Genomic DNA, 14,478 nt, shown 5'->3' on the forward strand with positions numbered 1-14,478 from the left:
CCATCAATCCAATCCCATGGCTGGGGATGGTGGGGCAGCAGCGGGGGGGTTACAACCCTACCTGATCGAGGCAGTTGCTGCGTAGATATCTCAGTGCTTGCTGAATACTTTGAGGCAGGGGCTGTCCCGTTCTTTGGACATGGACTATGAGAGGAACGCCAAAGACAGCCTTGTCTTTGTAGTCGGGAACTTTCATCCTCTTCATGAACTTTGGAACTGACCTAGAATTTACAGAAACCAGGTCATGCAAGCCTCCTGGGGCACACTGTGGGGAGAGGCTCTGGAAGCAAGCATGAGGGAAGCCAAGCTTTTGTTGGAATACCCAACAGATGCGGGGTGAATTCAACATTCTCTCTGCATTAATCACAGGACACGGCTGTGCTCTGTGCGGCCCTTGCCTGCTTGCTATCTCTAGCTACTAAACAGCATGAGTCATGTTACCGGAATGTATTTGTAGCTCTGTTTTCAGGTCAAGTGGACAACTTTCCAATTTAATTGTGGTAGACTTATTTCTCAAGTGCTGAACTCTTAAAAGTCCCCAACAAAACAAAACAAATTTAAAAATTACAAGAGGAAGAAGAAATCTGGCTGGGGTTGGAGGAAAAGGAAGGGAGAAAAGAAGAACAATATTTCTTGGCTCTATCCTTACTTTTCTAGAGCCAGTTGTAGTTTTCAAAGGACATTTTAATACACAAGCATATATTGATTTGACCATGAATTTATAACCTTCTAAAATATTTTATAAAAGCGCCATTGATTTTTTTAATATGCATAATATAAAACATAGAAGAATTACTGACACATTTTGTATTTTTTCAAATCCACCAAATCATCTATAATAGGTCCACATTCAAGTTCTAACATATGCTTCTGTCAATTCCTTATTACAAGGTTTACTGCATATTCTTGTTTTTATTTGCCAAGGAAATAAAAGCAGAAATGTATTTGAAGAATTAAACGCTCTTTGAATGAATCAATGCTCTAAGTGGTAAGCTTTGCATCAGGCCAGAAGGTACAAGTGACAGCTGTTTCTGTGCAAACTGCCAGGATTATTTTATGGCAAGTTTATTTTTATTTCCTCTGTTCACAATTAATCACCCTTTACTTGTCTTTTTTCCTTTCTTGGAGGCTGACTGCCTTCCCTGGAAACCAACTGAGAGCTACAAATAAAGCAATGTTTCCTGTAGGGTCCGTCACATTGAGGCTACGGCAGAGCTCATGCCTTATGTCCAGGAGATCATCAGTGAAGGCAATGAATGGGTTCTTCAGAAATCACAAAGTAAACATGGGAGCTTTTGCAATCACATACTTAGCTCTAGAGCCAAGGATCTCCTCCTAGGTGAATGTGCTACGTACCATGTCCAGCCGTGCTTGTTGGACATGGAGTGCTTCTCCATGATGGCCGTGAGGCGAAGCAGCGAGAAGCGCTGGAGCAGGCTCAGCTGGGTGGCCGTCTGGCTGCTGATGTGGGGCGATGCTGGGGCTGGCCGGGGCTGGTGCGACAGCTGGAAACTGTTCCATCGGAGTCGCCTTTACCAGAGAGACCATCAGAGAAGCCAGTCACAAAGTGGACTTGGTAGCGGGAAACATGGGACATCACCAATTCACATGCAGCTAATCAAGATAGCATCCGAGCAAAGAAAATCGCAAAGCAAATGGAACAGAAGACACAAGTGTGCAGAACAAACACAGGACATGATTTTTCCAAGTCAGATAAATCTGGAAAAAGTCTTATTACCCGTTTTACTAGGGGGTTTAAATAAGTGATAGAGGAAATATTATGTTTGTTTATTCCAAATTTGTTCCCAAAGTGTTGAGAGCAGCTGAGACAGTGTGTGTGTGAGTGAGTGTGTGTGTGTGTGAAAGAGAGAGAGAAACAGAAAGAGAGAGAGAAACAGAAAGAGAGGAAAGAGACGGAGACAGGGAGATATAGATAGAAGCAGAGAGAGCAGACGGAGAGATAGAAAAGAGAGAGACAGACATAGATGGAGAGATGGAGAGATGAGACAGAAAGATAGAGAGATTCAGAGGCAGAGGATGGAGAGGCAGACAGAGATAGAAAGATATAGACAGAGAGAGAGCAAGAGACAGAGAGACAGAGAGAGGGAAGACAGAGATAGAGCAATATAGACAGAGGACAGACAGAGGTAGAGTGATATAGACAAAGAGAGAAAAAGAGAGATACAGACAGGGAGCAAGAAACAGAGAGAGAGAGAGAGAGCTGTCGAATGTCTAGGGCTGCAGAAAATTTTCTCATTGTCTTCCATGTGTCTACACTCTAACTCTTGCTCAGTATTGAGATAGAGCCTGAAGATGAGAGGTACAGAGGTGACACATCACTGAGCCCCAAGACACACCCTTGCCTCAACCAGAAACCCAGCAGCACACACAGTGGTATTGTTTCTGCCAGTTTGGGCCTCCCAGGGCCATTTTTCTGTGGTGCTTCTGAAACGGTCTTTGTAGGTCAGCTTTTATGTACTTTGAAATTGGCACTTTAAAGCAAAAACAAACTTGCAGAGTACACATCTCAGACCTCAGAAATTTCTTATAGGAGCAAAAAAAGTGTAAAATTTGGGGAAGAGACATTTTGATGAATGCATCACAGGAAGGTCAGGGGAAGAGTCGGTGCCTAGGAACTGGGTCTTGGTTATCCAGGATTCCCTGCATATGGTGCCCGGTATAATGCTTTGCACATAAGAAGCTCAAAATATTTTTGGATAAAACTAAGATCAAAATAAAGGATAAGCACAAATAAATATGAGTTAACATGGATTCAGTCACCATGATACCTATACAGAAGTCATACATCTGTTCAAATAATTCCTAATCACATATATCACTTAGAACAGAGTCAGGCATTTAGTAAGTACTCTGTATATGTTTGTTAAAGAAATAAACAGAACACAATTACTATGAAAATGGATGAAAAATCATTTCACAAATGCATGCCACCTACCTATTTGGCCTGGTCAGAGAGGCCCCTACACCAGAATCCCTCCTGTCTCTGACCCCAGGAGGCTCAGATTCATTAAGAGATGTTACATCTCTTTCCACATCACTGGGTGTCGTCCGACCTTCTGAGACAGAGTTACCTTCAAAATCTAAGGTGATCTGATTAGGAGACGGAAAGGGGGATAAGCCAGGTTCCCCAACCAACGTATCATGAGTTTGCAGTTCAGGCAAGACATCTTTGGACCAGTCATCGACTACCTCCTGGAGCCCATTGACATGCTGCAGAATGTCATCCAAGTGAGGGAAAAGGTCATCTTTCTCCAAGTCCAAAAGATCTCCTGTGCTGGCATATAGGTGGGAGCCAGGGACATTGTCATAGATACTGACTCGGCTGGCTCTGTGGCAGGACGCCATGAGTCGGGGCTCCGTGGCACCAGGGACCTGCTCTCTGCCCAGGGAGATGCTACCGGTCCTCCAGTTAACCCCATTGCTACTATCTGTGGGAGAGAGGCTTTCAATAGAAAGTGCCTTGGGGAACGTTCCTGGTTTGTGATCCTTGGGAATATGCACAACCAAATTCTCTTGGGAGTGAAACTCATGCATACGGCTTTGGTCCCCTGCATCCGGCAGTGCTGTCCCCGCCAGCACATCCAGGTCCTCCAAGTACATGCCCCCGCGCTTGTTGGCCTCATGGCACTTGCGTTCCTTCAGGCAGGGTGTGCTCACCCCGCTGCTGCTGTGCTCCGATGGGCTGCTCTCGCCACTCGACTTGCCAGAGCATGGGAGCCCTTTTCTGCAGGCAGGTGGCGGCGAATTCTGGAGATCTCCATTTGGTATTTGAATGCACTGCATGGCCTTAAAGGACTCTGGCTCCTGCTGCAACATGGGCCCGCTGATCACCAGACCACCTGTCCGCCCTGACCCCTTATGCCTCCCGTGGGCTCCCTTCCCTCGGAGTGTTTCCATGCGTTTCAAAAATGATTTGGCCCTAGCCCTCGTGGGCTTCTCATTCTTGGGGTGGAGGGGGTGGTTGAGGACATCTCTGGGGGGCTGTGGGAAGCTGCTGCTGACGAGTGGGGCATCCAGCATGACCGGGTTGTCTGTACAGCACTGGCCCGGCTGGCTGCGGCTGTCGCTGCCTCCGCTGCTTTCGCTGTGAATGGAGCAGACCTCAGGCTCGCTCAGGTCTGTGAGGACGCTCTCACTGCTGGTCGTGTTCCTCATCCCCGTGCCTCCCGGTGACCCATTTCTGTCTCCTCGAGGGAGCAGCGTGTAGAGGTCGTCCACACGAGACCACCTGCGACTGGTTCTTTGGAAAGTCCATTTGTTGCTGATACAAAGATCTTCCTCATCGGAGTCGTCACCCTGCAGAACACCAAGGAAAATGCTCATTAGCAGACAGCCTGGCTGAGGCAGGAACTCTGGGTGCACTGAGGGCAGCCCTGTGCGGTCCTCCACCTCCCTCCCCTCTGTCCTCCCATGCACAGGTGTGAGCTTCTTGGGCACCTCTAAGCTGTCCTTCCACCACTTGCACAGTCTTGTACATACCCTTCCTCCCAGTGGCCAGAGGATTCTTCTCAACTTGCCAAGCTTTCTTCCTTCCCATTTTCAAAGAGGTTTTGAATGCTTCCTTCCTTCCTCTCTAAGAAGTTTTCCCTGACTGATTATAAAGAGGGTATAATTACATCAGACTAGACGGTCTAAATATAAAGCACCTGCAGTCTTCTTTTTCACAAAGGAACTCAACTCTGCCATAAAAGGCACTTACTTCTTTCCAGAAACCTCTTCACTGAGCCCCGGGGACCATATTTCCAGCTTGCCTCTTCTGAATCTCAACTTCAGTATATCTCAAAGCTAACACTCCTTATTTTAGTCACCTGCACTTTATTCTTATCGTGTATTTCCTGGATAAGGTAACAGCAAAATGAACCACTGAATTTCTTTAAGTAGAGATGAGGGAGCCATTCTGGAGATTGCTATTTGTGACCCAATCCGGCTACTCTGCCTGAGCGTCTTTTTCTGTGGAATCAACTCCGAGTCAGAATGCCGTTAGCAGGACGCACACCTCTGTGTGGCTGCAGTGGGTCCCCGCGGCTTGGCACTGTCTTACACTCTGCGCCTCACACATTGACTCTAGGTGTCTGGTTTCTGCCTGAATTTGCAGCCCCTGAGAGAGGAGCATCTGCATTCCCTGAGGCCAGAGATGGCCTGTTTAGCTTTGCATAGTCTTGGGCCCAGTACAGACCTTGACCTAGAGCATATCATTTCCTTCTGAAATAAACTGAATCATCGGATCCTGCTTCATCCTCACCAAGCACATCACCAAGACCTAATTCTGTACTGATTTTCAAATCTGTTCCCTCATTCGTAATTTCACTCTCATTCTCTTAGTGTAGGCCTTGCCACCTCTCTCTGGATCTGTTACAGTAAAAATGTGGGAGAAACCCTGTCTCCAGCATCTTCCCCATCTAAATAGCTTTCCACAGTGTAGTCCAAATTGAATCATATGATTTTTTTTTTTTTTTTTTAACTTAGAAGCCTTCTGCTTGAGAGGCTCCACTCTCAGTTGTTACAGGTAAAGTCATCAAGAGCCGGGCCTAAGAGCCGGGCCTGCTGCAGTGAGCCGTGATGGCACCACTGCACCCCAGCCACAGCAACAAAGTGAGACCCTATCTCAAAAAAATAAAAAAGAGCAGGACCTGTGTTTCTCTGTTTCATTATTCATATAAACATATTTATTCATATGTATAGCCTGTCCAATGCCAAGGACATAATAATTGCTTATTTTTTGTGAATTGAATTAAATTTATTTTACTCTACTTGGGTGTTCAGTTTTAAGACCTGGTTCCAAGTGTCAGTGATACCAGTTAAGAGCTAGGTGACTGTCCACAGTCTACTTACCCTCTCTAAAGTAAGTTTCTGCCACTTATAAGATTGAAGCGGGTCTTGCCTCATAGGTTTGCTGAAGGGAATAAAGAAGGTAGGGCATTCAGCAATCCCTCACTGAGAGGTATTTGCTTATTTGTATCTTTCAATGTTTGTTCAATTGCCTACCAATCTTTTTATGTATCTAGCGTCCACTTTAACTCCCTTTAACCTTGCAGTGTATTGTTTTTAAGGAAACCTAAGCAGATGCACAATTAATCATTGTGGGGATCCTCCTATTCTTGTTTATTCCTTCAAAATCTAGTTTCTGTGTAGGTTTGACTAAATGACAAACTTGAACATTCAAGTTTAAAGTGAAAGCAAGTACAAAGCCAAGGTACAGAAAAGAATTCTATGGCTTAGAAGTCAGGCGCTGTGGCTGATATGGTTTGGTTGTGTTCCCACCAAAATCTAATCTTGAATTGTAGCTCCCATAATTCCCATGTGTTGATGTGTTATGGGAGGGACCCGGCAGGAGATAATTGAATTGTGGGGGTGGTTCCCCCATACTGTTCTTGTGGTAGTGAATAAGTCTCATGAGAGCTGATGGTTTTATAAGGGGAAACCCCTTTTGCTTGGCTCTCACACTCTCTTGTCTGCCACCACGTAAGATGTACGTTTTGCCTTCCACCATGATTGTGAGGCCTGCCTACATGAAACTGTGAGTCCATTAAACCTCTTTTTACTTATAAATAACCCAGTCTCAGGTATGTCTTTATCAGCAGCATGAAAAATGGACTAATACAGTGGCTCACGCCTGTAATCTCTGCTACTTGGGAGTCTGAGGTGGAAGGTCTTTTGAGTCCAGGAGTTTGAGTCCAGCCTGGGCAACATATCAAGACCCTGTCTCTTAAAAAAAGGAAACAAAAAGAAACAAAAAAGAATCCTACAGCTTGAGATCACAGTGAAAAATGAGCTTTGAGTTTTAAAACAGTTGTATAAAGCTCTGATGAAATAGTTTAGAAAGTTGTAATTGTACAAGTGGAAAAAGGGCAAGACTCCAGCACGATGACTCAAAATATACTTTCCTACTAGTACTTTCTACTCCCTCTTTTCCTGTGATTGATATAATAAAAACTGACATATGAGGGTCATTTATACACAAGGTGCCATGATAGGCTGAACATTGAACTTATTGGATTTTTGTATTGCATTTTAGGAAGCTAGTGAGAAGTTGATATTAATAAGGACTGTGAAAAAGCCCTTTTAGCAGATAGTTTTTGAGAAGACAAAAAAAGGATATGACTTTAAAAAAATATGGATATTTTAAAACAGAAACTACAATATTTAGTGTTGGCCCCAACTACCTCTTTCAAACCTGGTTATGATGCCAGCACACCACATACTAGTTGGATAGGGACTCCTTTATTTAGGTTAAGAATACATGCAAAGCTGGGCACTGTGGCCTGGGAAGGGAAAGCCTGGCCCTGTCTGCTGGTCTCTAAGAGCTTATTATACTCACTTTGGCCAACAGGAAGATATTTACAGCCCAACTAAGGCATGTGAAAAAGTGGCAAACTCCTGGGAAAAAAGGAAAACAGCTCAGAGGAATTTTGCAGTATTTAGGTTGTTTGAACCAAAGCAAGCAAACAAAAACCAAAGCAATAGAAAACAAAATGCAACAAAGAAAAACAACGACCATTCTTCTTCGGCACCCTGTGCCTACAATGACCATGGTATGTCCCAAAGGGTATTGAAATGGTCGTGTCTGTTTCTTCTACTAATGATGGATATTTCAAACTATTTGATAGTGACATGCAACAAAAAATATATTTTCCATCACCACTCAGGGCACCTATACAGACTATACTAAAGCAAAAAAAGAAAAAAGTTATGCTTAAGTAATTATCCTTGTTTGTTTGTATTCTGACACTTTTTAGTGTAGTTTAGTCTATTTTATTTTTTTAAATGTTGTTTGTGATCCACCAAATTCACTTGACAACCTACCAAGGGGCCATGATCTGCAGTATGAAAAACACATTGCAGTAGAGTTTAAGGTTTTTTTACGCACCTGGGACCCAGCAGAGCATCAGGCACATTTCAGACTCTCCAGTGGTATTTATGGAAGTGTACTGATTGTTTAAAAGAGATTATCAGATTTCATTTGTTTGATAATTTTTTTGAGGTTAACAATGAATAGTTTGTGATTATTTAGAAATGCAAAATGGAAATCTCTAGGAGTCAGATGTGTTTGTAAAGAAAAGGATACATCAAACTAACTTTATTCTCCTGTCTCAGAGGCAGGAGAATGGTGTGAACCTGGGAGGCGGAGCTTGCAGTGAGCCGAGATCGCGCCACTGCACTACAGACTGGGTGACAGAGCGAGACTCTGTTTCAAAAAAAAAAAAAAAGAAAAAAAGAAACCATGGATGTACTAGGGACATGGAACATCAGAATTTCAGTAAGACAACTGAAAATAGGTTCCCATGTTGTGGACAATATGGTTCACTAGCTAGATGATACACAGGGGAGTCCAATCTTTTGGCTTCCTTGGCCCATATTGGAAGAAGAAGAATTGTCTTGGGCCACACATAAAACACACTAACACTAATGATAGCTGATAAGCTTTAAAAAATGGCCAAAAAAACACATAATGTTTTAAGAAAGTTTATGAATTTGTGTTGGGGCACATCCAAAGCTGTCCTGGGCCACATATAGCCCATGAGCCATGGGTTGGACAAGCTTGCTACAGAGAGTTTTGTTAGTAACTGGTTGAGTAACTCCTCTAAAGTGTGTGACTAAAAGACTGTAAATAACTGAAGGAAGCATGTCTCAAGGTTATGATCATTTTAAGAGTAACTTGAATGGGCCGGAACTCATGTTTTTAAACTGTAAAGATGGTATTAGGCTATTTGCTAAGGGTTCTTTGAGACTCAGTTTTCTGAGTTAGAAAATGGAAACAACAATAACCCATGTCTAGCATGATTTATCAACAGAACCAAATGGGACTATATGTGAAAACACCATATAAACCCTAAAGTGGTAGATGAAACTAGTTATTGTTGTTAGAGAATAGCAATATTGAGAAGTGTGTAGAGCTTAATAGAAGTGAAGGATGACCGTTAATAAGATAAAATTTCATAAAAGTAAAATATAATGGCTGTAACTTCAACTACAGGATGTGCAGGATAAAATCAACTACAGGATGTGCAGGATAAAACGAACATAGTTCAACAGCCCTTCCTGTTATTAATAGACTTGAGAGTTCTGGCAGATGTAAGCTTAATGTGACTTAACCATGTAATATGGCTACTGAACAAAGACACCAACCTTAGGATGCATGACCAGAGCATAGATCCCAAGACTCAAAAGGTCAATGCCCACTGCATTCTGCACTGGTCACATATATCAGGAACAATGGGTTCTTTCTAAGCGTCCCACATTTTAAGGGGTACATTTCTAGAGAATAGTAATCAAAATGGCCAAGGATCTAAGAACCACAACCTCCTGGGTTGGACAATTGAAAGAACTAATAGCTTGATTTAGAAATGAGGAACTCTAGACAGTGCTACTCAGAGTGTGGTCAGGGGGCTGCCAGTTCCCAAACTTGGTCTTTAATGAGGTAGATACAGAAATTGAGAGTAAGCATTAAAACCATTTGTCACCATTTGAAAAGTCTGTGCTATCTGAGCTCAAAATCAATGGATTTGTCTTACTAAACAGGGTAGGGGCCAGTTTGGGTGTAGTCAAATTCAAATGGTGAGTCCTATGAGTGACAGCTGCATGGTACTGGTGTGTGGTCAATCTGATTTACAACAAGTGCCAATTCAAGGTTAGTTTGCTTACCATAACCCAAAGTGTATAATGTACAGAATCCATTGTTTCACAGGTAATTTACATTTATAACTTTATAATTATAAGAATTGGCTAGAGATGAAGAACTGAAGATGAATTTTGGAAATATAGCATCACTTACATCATTTTGAATAAAAGATGAATGGAATACCCTAAAGTAGTAAATGAAAAGGAATACCCTAAACTTTTAACTTGCCTTAAAAAACCTTTCTTCACCAGTTTCCCTACGATGACTGGTACTCAAACAAAAGAATTTTAGATATACATTATTACCCATGAGTAGCATTGTTATCAATCCTACTTAACTTAGATAACAAAGAAGAAACTTGTTGTCACATTAAAAATCTTATGGCCAGGCACAGTGGCTCACACCTGTAATCCCAGCACTTTGGAAGGCCGAGGCAAATGGATCACCTGAGATCAGAAGTTTGAGACCAGCCTGACCCATATGGTGAAACCTGTCGCTACTAAAAATACAGAAATTAGCCTGGTATGGTGGTGCATGCCTGTAGTCACAGCTACTCAGGAGGCTGAGGCAGGAGATTGCTTGAACCCCAGAGGCAAAGGTTGCAGTGAGCTGAGTTCGTGCCACTGCACTCTAGCCTGGGTGATGGAGTGAGACTCTACCTCAAAAAAAAAAAAAATTATATATATCTTATACATTTGCAGTCAAAGTGTTTGTTCAAAGTGTGCATATAGGTGTTTAATTTGAGGGATTTCTGTTTTAAAGTAAACTTTTTGTTCAGTTATGACAGATAAACAACAAAAATGGTATGAGCACAATTGTGATTCTTTGTATTAATCACATATACGCACACTTTCAATAAAAATCTGAACAGTTTTTGTAATTCTTTTCTATTGATAGCAGCAGGAGGCAGTCAAATGCCTAGGCAAATAGGGGCAGCTTCCTGGTGAAACCCCACCTTCAAGCCAAAGATAGTTTGAAGGCTGAAAGCCAGGCTACAAATCCACAGACTGGATTGAGAACCTCTCTTCCCATTTGCCATGCTTTCCTCTGATTGATCCTCACCCTTCATCTATTTTACATATAACTACCTTTCCCTAATTGGTTTTTTACACTGTCATGCCCACCTTTGATTGGTGTCTTTCTTTTAGCTTTTTTGCACACTCACAAACCAATCAGCAGGCACTCCCTCATTCTGAGCCTATAAAAGCCCAGACCCAGCCACACTAGGGGAGAAAACCACCCGACTTAGGGACCACCCTTGCATCCCCTCTCCACTGAGAGCTGTTGTGTCACTCAATAAAAATTATTCTCCACCCTCCTCACCCTTTAATTGTCAGCATAACCTCATTCTTCTTTGATGTGGGACAAGAACCTGGAACCCACTGAACAGTGGGGTCGAAAGGGGTTGTAAGCTGCAGCCCTCCTTTTGCTGGCGCCAAGAAGAAGCAGCAGGGCTGGGTCAACCAGGGAGCCATGGGCCACAGAGCAGGGTGACAGGAACAAAGAAGCAGGGGCCTCTGCCAGGCACAGAAGTTTCCGGCTGACGAAGTGGGGCTGAGAAAAATTCTGCATCATTATTTCCTCTTATATTTGTTTTGATTATATTTATCGGTACTCACCTTTGTGTCATTTGAGCCTAACAAGAAAACATTAAGGCTTGTATTTTCTATAATTTGTTAAAATTAATATTTCTAATAATTCATTTGTATTGAATTTTACAAAAGTGTCTTAGTCTGTGGCAGACTGGAAAAAAATAAAATAAGAAAACCAGTCATTCACCACTGACAGTTGAGAAACTGTTCTAGATTGAGCAAGGGTCTGCAAACGTTTTCTGTATAGGGCCATTTCACAAAAATTTTAGGTGTATGCGCCATAAGGTCTCTTTCTCTCACCTACTCAGCTCTGCCATTGTTGTGAAATGAATGGGGGTAGCTATTGATTCAATAAAACTTTATTTATGAAAGCAGGAGCAGCAGTGTGCTGATTCCTGTTCTGGAGGACAGAGCTAAAGGGCTTCTGAGTGAATGGGGAAATCTATATTCTGTGCTTCACCAGGGAAAAAAGCTAGGGTCAGATGGGCCAGTTTAGAAGGAATCAGCTCCTAGCTTATCATATGGAAGGCCTTTCTAGTCTGTAGAATAAAATAAATTGCCTTGCCTTGTGAAGAGCTCGTCATGTTGAGAAGCTTATAATAAACAGTGGCTCAGCAAATTGTGAGGGAGAGGGATGCTCTAAGAAGCAAATCCTGCAGTGAGTGAGTGGGAGGTTGGAAAATAAGACCAAAGATCCTTCCAACTCAAATACCCTACAGTTTTAGGACATTCGCATGTAATTATTTGCAATTCAAGGCTGTTAATACTCTCCAGCCAAGTGAATGATGGACTTTCTCTCATCTGACTGCTCTTTGGAGTTGCCAGGAGGTGTCTCATTTGATGGGAGATGCGGGGGTGTGCAAGGGAGTGGGAAGTAAGGGTGAGGTGGGGGCTGGGCCCCTTGTCAACAGCTGCAGTGCCTCTGAAATGCCGACGGCATCCAGGCCAGGAGGTGCTGGCTGCAAGGTGGCAATTAGTCATGGTTTCTGTGTTGCTTTCCACCTTTGGTCATTATTTCAGAGAGCCTTATTAAAATTATAACTTCAACCAGAACCTTCTTTGGAAGCTGCTCTTTCTCTCTTGAGACATATTCCTAGGTAAGAGGAAAGGTAAGAGTCCCATGTGGATATGTGTCCTTCTCTTTCCTCATTTAATAAACAGCCTAATTGGAGTCTTCAGTCTCTGGCTTTTACTTTGAATAGAAGATGAATCACATAAACACTTTAATCAGGGGATTTCAATGTCATCATGGAGCAAGCACGAATTTTGTAGGTAATAATGAGAAAGAAACATTTTCCCGAGAAAAGCTACTTTGTGTGTGCTTTGGTGTTTTTAATTTAGATGAGTCTCCGCTGTTTGGCTTTTTTTTTTTTCTAAAAATGAGAACATTCTTCACTGAAATTATATATTCCTCAGAGACAGATGCCAACCAGACATTCCATAAAGAAGGGCTTTTTTTAAAAGATGGAATTTGGCCATATCTTTATACTGGAAACAGGAACCCACATGAATCCACAGCTGCAAAAGGCAACGCATCCATAGTCACATAGAAATTTAGACGCTAACTGGAGCTATGTGGCCGGGCCTGCCTGTTTGGAAGCAGGAATGAGCCACTGGGAATGCCGCGGGAGTGGAGAGCCTGAGCCGCAGGCAGCAGAAGTGCTGGTGTCCTGTCTCCTGAAATGCTCTTGGCTGGGTTGTTAGTCTTCCAGTGAGGTGTGCAGCTAAGCTCGAGAATACTCCTCCACCTGACTCTTACAGAAGCAGGGAAGGTCATTTCGAATCCTTAAAGGAACCTTTTCTCTTCTGCAAAACAGTTAGAAACTGTATTGTGGGAGGGTAGGGGTGATGTCATTTCTCCCAGTGCTTTGGAAGTGGCATTTCATGTATAAGAAAGGTGTATGGCTAATCAGGCATGAAAAAGCCTTCATCATTGTCACCACCTACTTGTGGACTTTTCACATTCTTCCTCGTGTCAGCCCACCAAAATCTACAGGATTAAACACAATTGTCATGAAGACAACAAATAAATTGTGGACTTTAGTACAGATGGCAAGAACAATGCCTCTTATAAAAACAATACACACAGTGAATTGAATGCATTGCTGAGGAAACATGAGACCCTTGCAGGTCTCAGGCCAAGGGCTAGAGGCTCACCCAGGCTCCAGTTTGTCTCTGAATATCTCTGAAAGGTGAGTAGTAGCAGTCCAGTGCTAGATTACCTGGATTCAAGTCCTGCCTCTGCTATTTCTGTATGGCTTTGGGCAAGTGCCAAGCCCTTCAATTTCTGCATCTGTGACATGGAGTTAAGGACAAGGAATAGTGCCTGCTGGGGAGGAAGCCCTGTGTCAGCTTTTGCTATCCCTACAAACTGCTGAGCCAGCACCTGCAACCCTTTCATAGGTCCAGCAGTCCCAAGGCACAATGATTGTGACCCCAGACAGTTTAGCTACTTGGGGATGACTTTCTGCAGAATTAAATAAGTCTGGGACTCTGCAGATTGGGGGTGGGGATTCTATTTCTATTTCTTGGATGGCTTAACATGGGGACATACCTAGAGGAAATGCCGCTGCCTTATTTTTCTTCCAAATAAATAAATTCTGAAATTGGCTGAAGCTTTTCACAGGGTGCCCGATTCTCGAGTCTCCTTTTCTATTTGTGATCATTTGGCCTAGTCTTAGCTCCTATTCATTTTTTTTTCTATTTTTTCACAGTAAAATAAAGGATTAAATAAAGTCTACGGCTTGTGTAAGAGGAAGAGCACAGAAACGGGTGTCACAACATAGTGTCTCCTGAGTGGTTGCTTCAATCTGGCCATGGATTCTGGTCATTATTGAGATTCATAAGTAGGTGGAGACCACATGTCAGCATTATTTATTTGAAAATTCAGGCCATGACTCTCCAATTTACCATGTGAAAAGCAATATTTTATTCAAGTGCATGCATTCTGAGGCCTATAGCTAAGCAGGGGCTTTAAGGGTGTGTGCCACTAGATGCGATATAAAGACTACATTAAGGTCAGAATACCGAAGTGACCAATTTACAGAGGAGCTTTTGTGAAGGAAATGCACAAAGAGCCAAACAAATGTTATTCAAGCCCATCTCGCCTGTGGGTTTTGAAAAGCTGGTGACAGGGTAAAAATCCAATCACTCCACTGTGTGGAAACAACTCATGTCATTAGTTTTCGGCATTTTCTTTTGTGATGCAGTGCAGCTAATGGTCAGTATAGGCAGCTGTATAGACCA

General features: G+C 42.8%; 1 protein-coding gene across 4 annotated transcripts in view; it reads right to left on the minus strand.

Moving 5' to 3' along the window:
- Positions 1 to 14,478, minus strand: part of STARD13 (StAR related lipid transfer domain containing 13) — a 251,711-nt gene that overhangs the window by 24,002 nt on the left and 213,231 nt on the right. For 3 of the 4 annotated variants that reach the window (XM_054445989.2, XM_063650752.1, XM_063650753.1), the window contains 3 exons: positions 2,957 to 4,317; positions 1,357 to 1,530; positions 62 to 221 (listed from right to left, as the gene is read on the minus strand). In XM_054445989.2, coding sequence (XP_054301964.2) covers positions 62 to 221; positions 1,357 to 1,530; positions 2,957 to 4,317 — 1,695 coding nt within the window. Of the gene's footprint in view, positions 1 to 61; positions 222 to 1,356; positions 1,531 to 2,956; positions 4,318 to 4,500; positions 4,570 to 14,478 lie in introns of those variants that run through there. The other variant, XM_063650754.1, reaches the window with a different exon arrangement.

Source organism: Pongo pygmaeus, chromosome 14, assembly GCF_028885625.2.
Source record: "Pongo pygmaeus isolate AG05252 chromosome 14, NHGRI_mPonPyg2-v2.0_pri, whole genome shotgun sequence".
NCBI classification, from domain to species: Eukaryota; Metazoa; Chordata; class Mammalia; order Primates; family Hominidae; genus Pongo; species Pongo pygmaeus.